Source organism: Mustela lutreola, chromosome 10 (assembly GCF_030435805.1).
Source record: "Mustela lutreola isolate mMusLut2 chromosome 10, mMusLut2.pri, whole genome shotgun sequence".
In the NCBI taxonomy this organism is placed as follows: domain Eukaryota; kingdom Metazoa; phylum Chordata; class Mammalia; order Carnivora; family Mustelidae; genus Mustela; species Mustela lutreola.
Window position 1 is genome coordinate 53,927,639 of NC_081299.1, and position 19,145 is coordinate 53,946,783.

A 19,145-nucleotide genomic window follows, 5' to 3' on the forward strand; every position below is an offset into this window, starting at 1 on the left:
AACACAAGAGAATGTTATGAAAGAGTAATGTAAGCTTAAAAGCATCTTTTAGGTGGTGAAATATAGAACCATAGGAAAATGATTAAAATATGCCAGAAATGGAATTTATAGTCCTCATACTCACTCATCACCTTAGAAATTCTTAGGAATATTTTGCTTTAATGAAACATACCATGTTCTATCTATTGAGAGGCAAATTTTGCTAATGGAAGGATAATCTCAGATTAAGAGAACTTGATCTCTTCTCTTGTCTCCATTTTCTTTAAATTTGAGGCACTTAAAGACTTCAGTATCTTTTAAAAAGTGTTTCTTTTTGTCCTCACCTGATTAGGGAGGAAGGTTCCAGAAAACTAATCAACTTAACTTGTATTTCCAAAATCAGAAAATGAAGTAAAAATCACTTCATTCACTACTGCCTTGAAAAGATGTGAATAAGACTCAATCAGCTGCACAGTGATGGGTTAAGAGGCTTGGCTTTAGAATCAGAATGTTCTGGTCTGAACCAGCGAAGAGTGTGACATTGGGCATTTTTCATTACTGTTCTAAGACTTGATTTCCTCATCTGTCATTATTATCGTGCCCACCTCCTTTGGTTGGCTGTTTGGTATTGGAAATCATTTATGTATAGTGCTTAAACTGGCATAACTTCTCAATCTATGTTAGCCTAAATGAAAGGCAGCTGACATTAACAATCAGCAATAAAATGGTTTGTTCAATCCCTGTTCGTTAATAGAGCAGGGAGTAGGTTGTACTCTCAAAGGGGTGAAAGAGAGGTACTATTTAGTGAAGGTACTATTTACAAGAGATTTGGTCAGGATTGAAGATAAGCAGAAAGGCATGAAGAGGTACCACAAGGCTAGCCACGGTCCTACGTCTGAAGGGTCAGTGGAGACACTAGTTAATGGAACCTAGGGATGTGCAAAGACAGGTGCTTGCAGAGCTGTGACCTAGAGTAGAAAACTTTAGCCATTGCTACACCATGGCCAAAAGAGAAGGACCTCTCTTTCCTCTTGCCCTCTGGTCTACTGCCTCTGTTTCCCATTGGCTGAACACACCCAGGAGCCAGAGGGCTAGAAAACCTGTGGACTATGTCCAGGATGGAAAAGGTAGAGGGGAGGATCTCTTTGGAAAATGAGGGATATCCAGAAAATATCTCGCCTCTATTTTTTTCCTGTGTTATATAACAGATGTTGTGTTTTATTTATGAATATAAAGTAAAAATATTTTTAATATATAACACTTGGAAAACTGCCTTGTAACTTGAGATCCTGCTTTTGCCTAGCCAGGACATGATCTTAGTTAAAGGCACATAAATTTATCCCATAAGCTCTCACACTCAAAGTGTCATAAGATAGAAGTTTATTTCCATGGCTCAGACCTCTTAAAAGTATTCTTGCTTGCCAGAAGATCTACTGATGTTAGCTGGAACATTTTGTCTTTCTGCCTAAATTTCCTAAGCATAGCATCTTTCTGCCTGTATCATACCCTTAGTGTATTAAGTTCCATTCCATATTTTTGCATACCACGTTGTTCATCATTATTTCCACTAAACAAACCCCAATTATTTAAGGCTAAAAAGAAACCTCATTTCCTTCTTAAGCTTCCCTGACACCCAGCACCAACTAGTTCTTTATTTCAAAGAAAAGTTTTATCTATACATAAGATTTTAGCATTTAATTATATTCTTTGATTTACTAATTTTACAAATATTTTTGAGCAGTTACTATCTACCAAGTACATAGTTAGTATTTGTAAGTTTTTCCTTCCAAAATTCTCAAGGGCCATATTTGCCTTGAGCTTAATTTTTAAAAATATATTTTTATTTATGTTTGAGTATAGTTGACACAATGTGATATTATTTTCAGGTGTACAGCATAGTGATTCAACTTCTGTTTATGTTATGCTCTCTCATTGTAAGTATAGCTACCATTTGTTACCATTAATGCTATTATAATATCATTGACTATATTCTCAATGCTGTGCCTTTTAGTCCCATAATTTATTCATTCCATAACGAAATCCTATATCTCCACTTCCCTTCACCCATTTTCCCCACTCCTGCACCCTCCTTCCCTCTAGCAATATTGGTTTTTTTCCCTCTGTGTCTATAGATCTGATTTTGCTTTTTGTTTATTTATTCATTTGTCTTTTTTTTTTTTAGATACCACATATGAGTGAAATCATATAGCATTTGACTTTCTCAGTCTGACTTATTCTACTTAGCATCATACCTTCCCATGTCCACCCATGTTGTCACAAATGGAAAGAGCTCACTCCTTTTTTAATGGCAGCATAATATTCCATCATCTATGTATACCACATCTTCCTTACCCATTTGTCTATGGGTGGACTCCATGTTTATTGCAGCATTAGTTACAGTAGCCAAGACACGAAGCAACCTAAGTATGCATTGAGCTTCATTTGGCTCTTATCATACTTGGTGTAAGTCTAAGAAGGTATATTTAAAATCTTTATTTCTATTAGGGAAACTTGATCATTGTCCCTCCCTGCTGAAGATAGCTTAGAGATTTCTATTTCAGTTTCTGTGTTTTATTCTGGTTTTGTGTCTGTGTGTGTGTGTGTGTGTGTGTGTGCGTGCGCGCAATTCCTACCAAGCAAAATTGATGTAAGATAAAAAGTAGATATTGCTTCGTAGAGTTTTCTTACTAATTTAGTATGTGAAGCCATTTATTAGAGATCGCTTTGGTGTTCTTTTTTTTTTTCCTGACCCACATTCTATTAATTATGATTTTTTGAAATTGACTGTAAATAACATTCGCGTTGTGATAGTCCTTCCTCCCTCCCTTCCTTCCTTCCTTCCTGAGAGAGATAGAAAGAAAGAGTATGAGTGGTGGCAGAGGGAGAGTGAGAGAATCTCAAGCAGGCTCCACGCTCAGCATGGAACCTGACATAGGACTTTATTTCATGACCCTGAGACTGTGACCTGATTCAAAATCAACAGTTGGACACTTAACTGAGCCATCCAGGTGCCCCACATCTTGATAGTACTGATGCTAAATTTACCAGTTACATGATGTGATATAATGCTGCATGTATTTTATTAACTGTGCAAATTCATTTGGTGCTTTCCTAATAGATATTTAAGAGACCACATAGTTTATCGTCTAGCTACGGCCTAAGACTTAAGTGCTAGGCTGTCACTGTTCCTTAGTTTCTTCACCCAGGATAAACAGTTATCATTTACCTCACAAAAAGATGGCCCACCATATATATGATGCATTAAGTTTTATAGCAATATAATAACTTAAAAAATAAGTTAAATTCTTATGTATTTTGTGGGTCCTTATTTTATATAAATTAATACATATTATATATAATTAATAACATGTATTAATAATATATATTAACAATACATGCTAATATGTTATATGTAATATATAATAATATAATATGTAATGAAATATATAAAATATATATGAAATCAGTTTTTGGGTTATAAAATAATATATCACAAAAAATCTGGAAAATATGGAAGAGAGAGAAAAACCTCTTATAGAACCCTTACATGATGTCCACTATCATCATTTACATAGCTTCTTTAGTATTTTTCCATGCTTTTATTTACACAGCTTCTTTAGTATTTTTCCATGCTTTTATTTTTACAGAATTAAAATCATTGGGTATATCTAATTCTGTATCCTGAATGTAAAACTTTAATTTTGAATCTTGCTTTTTAAAAACAAAACAAAACAAAACAAAAAACTTAGGAGCATGCCCCCCCTTTTTTTTTTTCCAGATTCTACCTTACAGAAGCTCTCAATATTGAAGATCCCTATGTGATAAAATGTTATTTGTCTACTTTTGTTAGGTGTCAAAGGGACCTTTGAGTAAAAGCTCTGGAAGTTTGGCTACTCCTATTTGGTCAGCATTAGAAAAGTTCAATCATTCCTTGGTGTATGCTGAGAAAATGCTTTTCCTTGGCATATTGAATCAAACTCCTGAAAAACCTATGGGATTCTCTCCCTAGAACACACAGAGGCAAAGTTCCTCCCTCCCCCACTCTCTTACCCACTCTATCAGTTCTGCTGCCAACTCCTGCATAATATAGTCAAATTATGTGTTAGAAATTCAACCCTGGTTTCCTGGGTGATGGTACAATACCACTACTTAGTATTCCTAGTCACATAGCTACAATTCCATCACGCTCTTAATCTATATATATCTTCATGTTCGAGAAGCAGACTTTTTGAATCAGGCATGTATTAAGAGTTTAAACGTATAGAGTGAGAAAACATAGGACCTTCTTGAGCTCAGCAATGATGCAGGACATTTTTTTACCAAGATTTTGAGAAACGACCATATGGACTAACACGTTTTGGATTCAGGGATTTCTATAGTATATCTTTTCCAGTTTGCTTCTGCAAGCAGAATATTTTATGTTCTCTCGTAGACTATTGGATGCCTAAACTATGAATTTGTACCTTTTTAAAAAGCTTGGGTTTTCAAAACAAGAGATGAGTTTTTCTCTGTGGAGTTGCACAACCAAGATGTACCCTTAAATTTTGATGGTAGTATTGAGCTTCCAATGATCCACACAAAAATGTCATGAATTGCAGTATTTCTTCTTCAAAATGGGGAGGTTTGTGTGATTTAGACCAGGGAATTCTAGCTCTTTTTAATTAAAATTATCTTTAATAAGTATTTAACTATGTGCTTATACAGATAAGAGATTTAAAGTGATGGTAAATTTGAAATTAAGGGTTTTTTGGTGATGTATATCTTCTGTATTGTTTTTTTTTTTTTTTTTTTTGGACCATAATATCAAAGCCCTGTGTTCCTTAAATTTAAATCTGCCATATTTTAAATGTTCTACCTTGGTCCAATTATTTTTCTGATCATTTATTCCCACATTAGGAAAAAAATGGAAATAATCTCACAGACTACTATGTAGATGAAATTCTGTATAAAAAAAATATAAAGCCCTTCAGAAATATGTATTACTTCTATATTTTTAATGATTACGGATTATTTGGGAGCCAAAGTGTCACCCTCTTATTCTTTTCTCTCCTCCTGAGTAGCTTTGCACTAATTTCTTTGAGTTTTTTGTATCGTGCAAACCTCTTTTCTCACATATCAGATTGAACTGTCTTGGGAAATTGTGGTATTTACTTATATGTGTACACTGTGTACATTCAAATGTTAGTCTGGAGAATACAAAGAAACCATGTATTTATATTCAGCTAAGGATACTGAGCTCTTTTTTGTGTATGTGTCTCTTTCCCCCCCCCCCCCATAGATCTTAAAAATCAGCAGCAGAACTGTGCTGAGCAACAGACATCCTAAGAGGGGATATCTTTCACCTCTATAATGAAGAAAAGCAGGAGTGTCATGGCAGTGACGGCTGATGATGTAAGTTCCAAAAATCAGAGTTGCTCGATTCTACCCACTTTCTGTCTGCTCCATGGAGGAGTTGCTTCATAATTTTATCCAAAGGGTGGGCAGGGTTGTTGAACACCACCACGTTGTCACTAGTTGTTTTAGTGACCCAGGCATTGCCAGCACCTGGCCCCATATTTCTGCATGGTAGACTGCAGGAACACTGTCTTCTCTGCCCTGGGAGAGGGCTCAGGTTGAAGTTCATGGTCTCATTCCCCAACCCCCCAATCTCTCTCCAGTGGATGCTCACATTCTAGCTCTTAGAAACTTCTCTTTCTATACTGCCTGCCTTATCAGTTCCCCAGTGACTTTCTTCCCTGTCTTCACCCAGGGACAGCTAATCCTCGAGAGTCACCTCATATAGTGGGATCTTTGACAACTGCTCATACAAAGCTTGTGATATACACGTCCTGTAGGTCTTGGCTACTCAAGGGTGATCCTTAGGGCGCCAGCATTAGCTTCGCCTCGGTGTTTATTAGAAATGCAGAATCTTAGGCTACATCTTAATCCTACAAATCAGACTGCATTATAACAAGAGCCCAGGGTGGCTTGATACATGCATTCTTTTAGAAACTCTGAGCCAGGTCATTTGAAGAAGTCTGTAAACTCACCATCTCCTAGCTTTGTATCTTGCACAGCTGAGATTAATTATCTCCTTTGCTTTCAGTTGACCAGTCCCCCATTAGTGTGTCTTTAATTGTCCAGTTTTTACTCAGTTTCTGTTTGTAATTGAACTAAAAATCCTATGCCACCAATCTGATGTGCGGGAGGGAGGGAGGGAGGAAAAAGAAGTAATTTTCCTTGCTTTCTGTGATAACTCATCTTGTTGTTAAGCTCCTGGTTCCGCAGATGGGGAGAAGCTGGGAGGAACTTGAACTTGCCAATTAATGTAAAATTCTGCCTTTTGGGTAAATGCTCTGTCTTTCAGGATTTCTCCCAGTTCTTACTCCTTCCCTCTAGTTACATGGCATTAGTTGAAAGGACTTAACATTAATTAACATTATTGTAATAGATGTGTGGTATTGTCCTTATCTTGTATTGTCCCCTTTCCACTAGCATCTCCTGTTGTTCAGTGGAAGAACAGCTCATTTCCCCAGATCTTTGGTTGTCTAGTCTCTGTCCTTGTTCTAGTGCTGCTTCGGCATGTCACAGTACCGGGTCTGCCTGCTGTCACTGTGAGCAGTGCACCTTCTGACTGTGCTGTGAGTTTGACCTTCTCTCCCACTGCCTGGACTCTTCACCTGACCTTTCAGTGGGGGATTCTGGTTGCTTAAAAGCTTTGCTTTCTGTCTAGTCCTTACCTTTGGTCTGCTCACTGCAAGGATTTCTGGTCCCTTTGCCTCATGCTGAAACAGATCTCTTAGCAGGAAAGCTGAGGCTAAATCTCAGGTTCTTTCTGTGTCCCTGTAGGTGCTTGTGGGAACTTCTTGGAGTCACAAGTCCAGAGAGAGACTCAGCTATGCTATGAGGCTCTTGACCTGCAAAACACATCCCTTTGCCATCACCATTTCTACTCTTGATTAGTTTTCTAGTCTTATCACCTGTGACATTTCCTTTCTTTCTTTTCCCCTTCTCTACTCCCTGACCACAAGGAAACTTCCCTTAACTCACACTCTTGAGTTCTCAGTACCCATGGTAAAAAGAGATGTTCATGTTTCCATGTTCTGCTCTGGACATCTAAAGGGAAATTTCTGTAATTTAGAAATCATTTTTCTTTAAAAAAAGGAAAAAAAAAACCCTTGAGATTGTTTCTTAATACTATCTATATAGTGTGTGCCATAGATTCTATTTTTTTTTTTTTTTGGAAGAATAAGCAACACATTCTATCTATAAAAGATGGACACTGATTCTTTCTTTTTCATTGGATCCTTATCATAATAATCCTGATCTTCCCATAAGACAATTTGTTATCACAATCAAGGAACAAGAGATAGGGATCATTGCATATAAGAAAGAATGTGAAAAAAGAAAACCCCATTTGAAGACTATTAAAACTACCAGAGTGGATAATTGTTACCTAGATTTGCCCTGTCCAACATGATAACCATTAGGCTCCTGTGACTCTTAAGCACCCATCTGAATGGAGATGTGTTCTAAGTGTAAAAATAGATCTTGGATTGTGAATATATAGTAGTACAAAGAGAAAATGTAAAGTATATTATTAAAAATTTTTGATATAGATTACATTTTGAAATAATAATATTTTGGATATGCTAGTGTAAGTAAAATATACTATTAAAAGTAATTTTACTTGTCTGTACCTTTAAATAATGTAACATGTCAACTATACTCGTATTTTTTAAAAAGTGATTTCACCTGACCCTTCTTTACTTTTTTAATGTGGCTATGAGAAAATATGAAATTTCATTTAGTACCTTTGGCTCCCATTTGTGGCTTGCACTTTATTTCTAGTAGAGAGTGATGACCCAGAACTTTTCCCAGTGCACCTTGACTTATCAAGTGCAGTGTGGAAACTTATACTTACTGTTAGACACACTATCTCCTCCCTCACAACAAGAACAACTTAGCAGATTTTACAGTTTATATACCACACTCTCGAAGTAAGTTTTCACCCTTAAGTCAGGAGGATTTTATCATATTTCCATTTATTTTAATGCAGCACACATTTATTTAGTGATTTAAATATTCACTTAATATTAATTTAGCACCTGTTATCTTCCAAACACTGGTTAGGTTCTAGAGATTCAATAGATAGTGTTCGTGTCTCTTTGAAGCTTAGATTCCAGAGGGGAGGGGAAAGAACACATAGCTAGATTATAAAATGATCCCAAGTATGATAAGGTCCGTACAGAAAAATGAAGTTGGTCAGCAGGTAAAGAATGGTTTGATAGTGAGAATAGAGTGTTTAGGGAGGGATAACGTGAGGAGGTGGCATACAGACAGAGAGGACATATGCGTAGTGAGGGAGTGAGGCCTCTGAAGAGGCCTCATTCCTTCCTTCCTTCTTCCTTCCTTCCTTCCTTCTTTCTTTCAGAGAAGAGCATTCTGGCAAAGGGAATGACATATGCAAAGACACTATGTTTAGCTTTGTCAGAATAAGCAAATGGCTAACTGTGACCACTGTGTTTGCATACAGTTATTTGCAGTACACAAATACCTTCAATAGGAGACTTAATGTGATGAATGACATAGGCACAGTATGCATTAAGTACTTTGCCTTAGGGAACTAAGTCCCAGAATTGAGGGGCAAATTCAGCACTATTCAGGTACTGAACACAAGCAATTAATTATGACTATGTAGGGATTACAGAATAACTTAAAGAGGTGGGACTTGCTGGGTTGGGGAGGAATTGAGAAGGAGAAAATGGCTAAAGAGAGTAGGAAAGAAGGACCAGGAAATATGTGTGTGGGTGACATACACACACAGAAAGAGAGAGGGGCTGATTTTATATATAAAATACATTATTTACCTCTGGGCAACTACTCATAACTGAAGGTGATTGCCTGTGATAAAACTGAGTTTTCCAAAGACAACATTACTTTTGTTATTGTCTCATCGAACATTGTGACATTTAATCTTTATAGAGTCGCTGAGTGTCACTTGATGCTTTCCATAATTTCCATCTCCAGTTTTATAAGGTTTGAAGAGCCTGTGGTCCAGATTGAGTTGTACCCAATAGACACACTAGAAGTCCTTGGAAATACCCAATCCCATTTCCCCACTAGGAGTTTAATCAGAAGAGTCGGAGCCAACTCCAAAAATCACTGGGAGAGACTTAACAAAGGCAAAATAAAGCAACAGCCACAAATCTGAAACTACTTAGGTACTCTTATACCTCAGCTGTGCATTTCAGTGGTCCTAACTGAGTCAGTTTTGATATGGGGCTAGGACTGAGTCCCTCTGGTATCCCCTGACCTTCCTCCCTTTAGACTCTTTCCACTTAGATGGAGGGTTTCACACTAGCTTCTCCTTTGTGATAAACTTCTGGAATTATATTGGCAAACATAACAATTTTTAAACAAACAGCTTTCCAGGAGCATGAGGACAATCCCAAACTGGGTTGTATCCCTCAGGATTATAGAGATATAGAGTGAATTTGGGGTGGCAGGATATATATTTTAAAATTTGTGATTTCTAGAAGTAGCATTCAAATTAATGTTCCTTTTCTCCAGATCTTTGATCTGGTGAGCAGTGTAGTCAGCCAGGATCATGCTAGTTAAAATAGGAATATAAGTCTAAGCTCTCAAATTCAGTAATTGAGAACTGAGTGAATTAGGTTGGTCCCTTGAGAATGTTAGCAATTTTGGGGGGAGAGCTATATAGATTATGAGTATGACTGAGAGAGCCTGAGGTAATTATGAATAACTCTACATGGGTTAATGAGTATTTGTAAAACAATATTAATGTTCCCAGTGTTTAACTTAATTTCTAGAAAGCCACTCCATTATGTTCTTTTGTGGCAATGCACTTTCACGGTGTCTTTTAAAACGAATTCTTTCAATTCAAAGAATGACTTCAAATTTCTTTTTTTTTTTTTTTTTTTTTTATAAACATATATTTTTTATATACATATATTTTTATCCCCAGGTCTGTGAATCACCAGGTTTACACACTTCACAGCACTCACCAAATCACATACCCTCCCCAATGTCCATAATCCCACCCCCTTCTCCCCAACCCCCTCCCCCCGGCAACCCTCAGTTTGTTTTGTGAGATTAAGAGTCACTTATGGTTTGTCTCCCTCCCAATCCCATCTTGTTTCATTTATTCTTCTACCCACTTAAGCCTCCATGTTGCATCACCACTTCCTCATATCAGGGAGATCATATGATAGTTGTCTTTCTCTGCTTGACTTATTTCGCTAAGCATGATACGCTCTAGTTCCATCCATGTTGTTGCAAATGGCAAGATTTGATTTCTTTTGATGGCTGCATAGTATTCCATTGTGTATATATACCACATCTTCTTGATCCATTCATCTGTTGATGGACATCTAGGTTCTTTCCATAGTTTGGCTATTGTGGACATTGCTGCTATAAACATTCGGGTGCATGTGTCCCTTTGGATCACTACATTTGTATCTTTAGGGTAAATACCCAATAGTGCAATTGCTGGGTCATAGGGCAGTTCTATTTTCAACATTTTGAGGAACCTCCATGCTGTTTTCCAGAGTGGCTGCACCAGCTTGCATTCCCACCAACAGTGTAGGAGGGTTCCCCTTTCTCCGCATCCTCGCCAGCATCTGTCATTTCCTGACTTGTTGATTTTAGCCATTCTGACTGGTGTGAGGTGATATCTCATTGTGGTTTTGATTTGTATTTCCCTGATGCCAAGTGATATGGAGCACTTTTTCATGTGTCTGTTGGCCATCTGGATGTCTTCTTTGCAGAAATGTCTGTTCATGTCTTCTGCCCATTTCTTGATTGGATTATTTGTTCTTTGGGTGTTGAGTTTGCTAAGTTCTTTATAGATTCTGGACACTAGTCCTTTATCTGATATGTCGTTTGCAAATATCTTCTCCCATTCTGTCAGTTGTCTTTTGATTTTGTTAACTGTTTCCTTTGCTGTGCAAAAGCTTTTGATCTTGATGAAATCCCAGTAGTTCATTTTTTCCCTTGCTTCCCTTGCCTTTTGCGTTGTTCCTAGGAAGATGTTGCAGCGGCAGAGGTCGAAGAGGTTGCTGCCCGTGTTCTCCTCAAGGATTTTGATGGATTCCTTTCGTACATTGAGGTCCTTCATCCATTTTGAGTCTATTTTTGTGTGTGGTGTAAGGAAATGGTCCAATTTCATTTTTCTGCATGTGGCTGTCCAATTTTCCCAGCACCATTTATTGAAAAGGCTGTCTTTTTTCCATTGGACATTCTTTCCTGCTTTGTCGAAGATTAGTTGACCATAGAGTTGAGGGTCTATTTCTGGGCTCTCTATTCTGTTCCATTGATCTATGTGTCTGTTTTTGTGCCAGTACCATGCTGTCTTGATGATGACAGCTTTGTAATAGAGCTTGAAGTCCGGAATTGTGATGCCACCAACGTTGGCTTTCTTTTTCAATATCCCTTTGGCTATTCGAGGTCTTTTCTGGTTCCATATAAATTTTAGAATTATTTGTTCCATTTCTTTGAAAAAGATGGATGGTACTTTGATAGGAATTGCATTAAATGTGTAGATTGCTTTAGGTAGCATAGACATTTTCACAATATTTATTCTTCCAATCCAGGAGCATGGCACATTTTTCCATTTCTTTGTGTCTTCCTCAATTTCTTTCATGAGTACTTTATAGTTTTCTGAGTATAGATTCTGTGTCTCTTTGGTTAGGTTTATTCCTAGGTATCTTATGGTTTTGGATGCAATTGTAAATGGGATTGACTCCTTAATATCTCTTTCTTCTGTCTTGCTGTTGGTGTAGAGAAATGCAACTGATTTCTGTGCATTGATTTTATATCCTGACACTTTACTGAATTCCTGTATAAGTTCTAGCAGTTTTGGAGTGGAGTCTTTTGGGTTTTCCACATATAGTATCATATCATCTGCGAAGAGTGATAATTTGACTTCTTCTTTGCCGATTTGGATGCCTTTAATTTCCTTTTGTTGTCTGATTGCTGAGGCTAGGACCTCTAGTACGATGTTGAATAGCAGTGGTGATAATGGACATCCCTGCCGTGTTCCTGACCTTAGCGGAAAAGCTTTCAGTTTTTCTCCATTGAGAATGATATTTGCGGTGGGTTTTTCATAGATGGCTTTGATGATATTGAGGTATGTGCCCTCTATCCCTACACTTTGAAGAGTTTTGATCAGGAAGGGATGTTGTACTTTGTCAAATGCTTTTTCAGCATCTATTGAGAGTATCATATGGTTCTTGTTCTTACTTTTATTGATGTGTTGTATCACATTGACTGATTTGCGGATGTTGAACCAACCTTGCAGCCCTGGAATAAATCCCACTTGGTCGTGGTGAATAATCTTTTTAATGTACTGTTGAATCCGATTGGCTAGTATTTTGTTGAGTATTTTCGCATCTGTGTTCATCAAGGATATCGGTCTATAGCTCTCTTTTTTGGTGGGATCCTTGTCTGGTTTTGGGATCAAGGTGATGCTGGCCTCATAAAATGAGTTTGGAAGTTTTCCTTCCATTTCTATTTTTTGGAACAGTTTCAGGAGAATAGGAATTAGTTCTTCTTTAAATGTTTGGTAGAATTCCCCCGGGAAGCCGTCTGGCCCTGGGCTTTTGTTTGTTTGGAGATTTTTAATGACTGTTTCAATCTCCTTACTGGTTATGGGTCTGTTCAGGCTTTCTATTTCTTCATGGTTCAGTTGTGGTAGTTTATATGTTTCTAGGAATGCATCCATTTCTTCCAGATTGTCAAATTTATTGCCGTAGAGTTGCTCATAGTATGTTCTTATAATAGTTTGTATTTCCTTGGTGTTAGTTGTGATCTCTCCTCTTTCATTCATGATTTTATTTATTTGGGTCCTTTCTCTTTTCTTTTTGATAAGTCGGGCCAGGGGTTTATCAATTTTATTAATTCTTTCAAAGAACCAGCTCCTAGTTTCGTTGATTTGTTCTATTGTTTTTTTGGTTTCTATTTCATTGATTTCTGCTCTGATCTTTATGATTTCTCTTCTCCTGCTGGGCTTAGGGTTTCTTTCTTGTTCCTTCTCCAGCTCCTTTAGGTGTAGGGTTAGGTTGTGTACCTGAGACCTTTCTTGTTTCTTGAGAAAGGCTTGTACCGCTATATATTTTCCTCTCAGGACTGCCTTTGTTGTGTCCCACAGATTTTGAACCGTTGTATTTTCATTATCATTTGTTTCCATGATTTTTTTCAATTCTTCTTTAATTTCCCGGTTGACCCATTCATTCTTTAGAAGGATACTGTTTAGTCTCCATGTATTTGGGTTCTTTCCAAACTTCCTTTTGTGGTTGAGTTCTAGCTTTAGAGCATTGTGGTCTGAAAATATGCAGGGAATGATCCCAATCTTTTGATACCGGTTGAGTCCTGATTTAGGACCGAGGATGTGATCTATTCTGGAGAATGTACCATGTGCACTAGAGAAGAATGTGTATTCTGTTGCTTTGGGATGAAATATTCTGAATATATCTGTGATGTCCATCTGGTCCAGTGTGTCATTTAAGGCCTTTATTTCCTTGCTGATCTTTTGCTTGGATGACCTGTCCATTTCAGTGAGGGGAATATTAAAGTCCCCTACTATTATTGTATTGTTGTTTATGTGTTTCTTTGATTTTGTTATTAATTGGTTTATATAGTTGGCTGCTCCCACGTTGGGGGCATAGATATTTAAAATTGTTAAATCTTCTTGTTGGACAGACCCTTTGAGTATGATATAGTGTCCTTCCTCATCTCTTATTACAGTCTTTGGCTTAAAATCTAATTGATCTGATATAAGGATTGCCACTCCTGCTTTCTTCTGATGTCCATTAGCATGGTAAATTCTTTTCCACCCCCTCACTTTAAATCTGGAGGTGTCTTCGGGCTTAAAATGTGTTTCTTGGAGGCAACATATAGATGGGTTTTGTTTTTTTATCCATTCTGATACCCTGTGTCTTTTGACAGGGGCATTTAGCCCATTCACATTCAGGGTAACTATTGAGAGATATGAATTTAGTGCCATTGTATTGCCTGTAAGGTGACTGTTACTGTATATGGTCTCTGTTCCTTTCTGATCTACCACTTGTAGGCTCTCTCTTTGCTTAGAGGACCCCTTTCAATATTTCCTGTAGAGCTGGTTTGGTATTTGCAAATTCTTTCAGTTGTTGTTTGTCCTGGAAGATTTTAATCTCTCCTTCTATTTTCAATGATAGCCTAGCTGGATATAGTATTCTTGGCTGCATGTTTTTCTCGTTTAGTGCTCTGAAAATATCATGCCAGCTCTTTCTGGCCTGCCAGGTCTCTGTGGATAAGTCAGCTGCCAATCTAATATTTTTACCATTGTATGTTACAGACTTCTTTTCCCGGGCTGCTTTCAGAATTTTCTCTTTGTCATTGAGACTTGTAAATTTTACTATTATGTGACGGGGTGTGGGCCTATTCTTATTTATTTTGAGGGGCATTCTCTGAACCTCCTGAATTTTGATGCTTGTTCCCTTTGCCATATTGGGGAAATTCTCCCCAATAATTCTCTCCAGTATACCTTCTGCTCCCCTCTCACTTTCTTCTTCTTCTGGAATCCCAATTATTCTAATGTTGTTTCGTCTTATGGTGTCACTTATTTCTCGAATTCTCCCCTCGTGGTCCAGTAGCTGTTTGTCCCTCTTTTGATCAGCTTCTTTATTCTCTGTCATTTGGTCTTCTATATCACTAATTCTTTCTTCTGCCTCATTTATCCTAGCAGTGAGAGCCTCCATTTTTGATTGCACCTCATTAATAGCTTTTTTGATTTCAACTTGGTTAGATTTTAGTTCTTTTATTTCTCCAGAAAGGGCTTTTATATCTCTCGAGAAGGTTTCTCTAATATCTTCCATGCCTTTTTCGAGCCCGGCTAGAACCTTGAGAATTGTCATTCTGAACTCTAGATCTGACATATTACCGATGTCTGTATTGATTAGGTCCCTAGCCTTCGGTACTGCCTCTTGTTCTTTTTTTTGTGGTGAATTTTTACGTCTTGTCATTTTGTCCAGATAAGAGTAAATGAAGGGGCAAGTAAAATACTAAAAGGGTGGCAACAACCCCAGGAAAATATGCTTTAGCCAAATTAGAAGAGATCCAAAATCGTGAGTGGGGAGAAAGGGGATAAAAAGAGGTTCAAAAAGGAAGAAAGAAAAAAGAAAAAAAAAAAAAAAAAAAAAAAAAAAAAGAAAAGAATTTTTTTTTAAAAAAGAAAACACCTAAGAAAAATGTAAAAAAATATATATATATATTAGATAAACTAGTAAAAAATCGTTAAAAAAGAAAAAGGTAACAGTTAAAAAAAAAAAAAATTTTACCCGAAGGCGAGAAAAAAAAAAAAAAAATGAAAAAGAAAAAATTAAATTAACTGCAAGACTAAAAAAAATCACAGGAAAAAAGCCATGAGTTCCGTGCTTGGCTTTCTCCTCCTCTGGAATTCTGCTGCTCTCCTTGGTATTGAAACCGCACTCCTTGGTAGGTGAGCTTGGTCTCGGCTGGATTTCTTGTTGATCTTCTGGGGGAGGGGCCTGTTGTAGTGATTTTCAAGTGTCTTTGCCCCAGGCGGAATTACACCGCCCTTACCCGGGGCCGGGGTGAGTAATCCGCTCGGGTTTGCTTTCAGGAGCTTTTGTTCCCTGAGCGCTTTCCGTAGAGTTCCAGAGGACGGGAATACAAATGGCGGCCTCCTGGTCTCCGGCCCGGAGGAGCCGAGAGCCCAGGGCCCCACTCCTCAGTGCGCCCTCAGAGAACAGCGCCCAGTTACTCCCGTCTGCCTGACCTCCGGCTGCGCTCCGAGCTCACCGAGCCTGCGACCGGTTCAAGGTAACACGGAGCTGCGAGCTTACTGTCGGCTCTGTCTCTGTAGCCGGCTTTCCCGTTCCAATACCCGCAAGCTCTGCGACACTCAGACACCCCCGATCCTTCTGTGACCCTGCGGGACCTGAGGCCACGCTGACCCCGCGTGGGCTTCGCTCCGGTTTAGCCTCTGGAGCGATGTCCCTCCGCGGAACAGACTTTTAAAAGTCCTGATTTTGTGCGCGGTTGCTCCGCCGCTTGCCGGGAGCCGGCCCCTCCCCCCGGGGTCTATCTTCCCGTCGCTTTGGATTCACTTCTCCGCCGGTCCTACCTTTCAGAAAGTGGTTGTTTTTCTGTTTCCAGAATTGCTGTTCTTCTTCTCTTCGATCTGCCGATGGATTTTCAGGTGTTTGCAATCTTTAGATAAGCTATCTAGCTGATCTCCGGCTAGCTGAAGCAGTCTCAGCTTGCTACTTCTCCGCCATCTTGACTCCTCTCTCGACTTCAAATTTCTTAATTCAAGCCTCTTGGCAAGTCAGTGTGGGAGATGGTTTGTGGTAGGTGTGATTTTGTTACTTTTCAAATAGCAAATACCAAATAAGTACCCATTTAGTTCCTCTACTACAGTTAAACCTTTTTGATAATACTTCTTTTTTCTAAAAGAGAAAAATATCCAAAAACTTTATTAAGGAGACTATAGTGGTTAGTGGTTTTGCTAAATGATATCCTTATTTCTATTCTCTGGTATCAAGTCTGTTGCATAGCAGGTGAACTTTATACTTAGGATTTGCTTTCCAGATAATCAGTACTTTCTTTACATGAATATTTGGAAGTAGTCTGACTTATAATCATGAGTTCTGGCTTTCAGTTTGTTTTTGAATTTCTTCCGGAAGACTTTGTATATTCTGTTTGATTAACTTGTCTTTACGTCTTTTTTCTCAAAAGACTTACATATATTAAACTTTCCCCTCAGCTTCTTATTTGTAAAACACACACACACACACACACACACACACACACACACACACGCTCTAAGTGCTAGGCCTACAGCAGATTTAAAATGATAACCAGTTAGTAAATAGTGAAACACTGGACACATTCCAGAATGTTTTAACCTAACTCTGGAAATTACAGATTGTTTTGTCTTGTTATTGAATTGTCATCCTACTAAATTTCAGATGAATGGTATTCTTGTCAAGCCCAAGGTAATGTGACGATATCCCATTTCAGGTAGGAAGAGTGGGGCCCCTGAAAATTGTCAGGCCTATTCATGCCCATATTTCCTTCATCAAAATGTGGTCTTGTGTGAATCAGATAAGCATAAATCACTAGAATATAGGTTTCTGTGTGAATAGATACTGGGCTTCCTTTTGCTGTTGTATCCTTAAGTAGCACAGAGCAAAACTATCATAGATTTGTTGCACAGAGCCAGCTAGAGCCTGAAACTTAAGTTGATTGTTCTTGCATGAACTAGGGTAGGGATGGATGGAGTGGGAGACAGAGAACTTTAGTTTGTTTAAACCTTCGGAGGTCTAGTCCCAGGTTCTCCTAAGTCTTTTCTGAGACTAGCAGGAAGGACCAGTATTTTTAGGGCCACAGAATGAATTTCAGGTGAGACACAGTGGCCTGGGGATAGGACTTCCATTATTCGGGGTTAGATAAGAGTAGAGAGTGACAGTTACATCTTTTGAACTCCATGTTGCTCTCCATGGGTATTTGCTGTGCTATGACATTTTCTATCTTTGAACTTATAGAAATGGTACCCAGGCCATGTCTCATTTGGGCCTCTCACTCCCAGCACTACCAAGAACCACAGTCATTAGGAGATTTAGGAGAAATGAATAACTCTTACCAGTGGTTATACTACAATGTCTTTATCTTCTCACAAGTATTTCGTTTTTGTCAGCATTAGGGATGTACTGAACACATGTAGCTCAGTTCAGGGCTGGATAAAGTGTGCTCTTCTTTTTCTGAGCTCTTACATAATTTTACCAAAAAAAAAAAAAAAAAGCAAAGGAAGAAAAAGAAACTTCAACTCTGAGAAGATCTTTCATGGAAACAGGGATATTCAATTATCCATTATTATCAACATCTTTCTGTCCTAAGATAAAAATATTTTCACCTTAAAACACTCAGCAAGAAAGTATATACCTTAGGTAATATAGTTTTCCCCCATGTTTCAGAATGAAAACATTGATTTCCCAAATATATGTTCAATTATAAGCTTTCATTTTAGCAAGTTAAAAAAAAAAGAGAGAGAGAAAGAAGGGGAAAAAAAGAAAGAAAAACAAGTTGAAAAAAGAGAAAGAAGCTAGAAAGCCCTCTAACCCACATGCTGTAACTGGTAACCGGTAATGGGGACCCTGAAAATCACCAAGAATTCTGAAATCTCAGAATTAACCACCCCGCCCACTTCTTGTCTTTTCTCAAGGTTTTGACGTCAATATTAGATTCTGGTTGTAAGATCATGAATCTGGACTTTATGATGGATGACTTGATTATTTGGATTTTTATTTCACATCATCTGAAACATTTGAATTTCATTCTCTTTTTCTTTTCTCCCCCCTCCCGCCCCCGCGCTGTGGTTCCTCCAGAATGTTAAAGATTATTTGGAATGTAGCTTGAGTAAATCCTACAGTTCTTCGAGTAACACACTTGGGATTGACCTCTGGAGAGGGAGAAGGTGTTGCTCAGGAAACTTACAGTTACCACCACTGTCCCAAAGACAGAGTGAGAGAGCGCGGACTCCCGAGGGAGATAGCATTTCCAGACCGACCACGCTGCCTTTGACAACACTTCCAAGCATTGCTATTACAACTGTAAGCCAGGAGTGGTGAGTAGTTTTATAATTAAGTGTCAATTCTAAGTTTTACTTTCTGATTATTCCAACATAATTTTCTGTTACTAAAATGTTTGTTATTTGTGGACTAACTAAGGCTGTTAACATTTTGAGAATTTATTTTCCTTTTGGTACAGTGGAGATATATTCAGCCTGATTAAGATTGGGAAGGAGCCCATTGTGGGGGGAATGAGATACATTTTTATTAAGGTCAAGGGAAAACAAAATGACTGCCTATGATCTTTTTTTTTTTTTTTTAAAGTAACCATTAGTGTGCATCAATATGTTTGCATTTAGAAAAGCACAATCTTAGGAAAGTACCTAAAGGAATTATATGTGTATATATGACAGAAGATATTCTTACTGCTCTGCTCCGCATATAATTATTCCTAGCTTCTTCTTACTACAATACCACTTTACTAATCTCAGTTTGTGATTATGTATGAAATAAAACACTTTATTATAAATCAAAAGAGGAATGGAAATTATACTGTGAGAGACGCATGGACTGTTTTTGCCGAGTCTATACTTG

General features: G+C 38.0%; 1 protein-coding gene across 4 annotated transcripts in view; it reads left to right on the forward strand.

The window, feature by feature from the left end:
* Nucleotides 1-19,145, forward strand: part of PDE4B (phosphodiesterase 4B) — a 566,020-nt gene that overhangs the window by 94,003 nt on the left and 452,872 nt on the right. For all 4 annotated transcript variants that reach the window (XM_059135175.1, XM_059135176.1, XM_059135173.1 and 1 more), the window contains 2 exons: nt 5,258-5,370; nt 18,369-18,607. In XM_059135175.1, coding sequence (XP_058991158.1) covers nt 5,329-5,370; nt 18,369-18,607 — 281 coding nt within the window. In that variant the 5' untranslated portion in view covers nt 5,258-5,328. The remainder of the gene's footprint in view (nt 1-5,257; nt 5,371-18,368; nt 18,608-19,145) is intronic.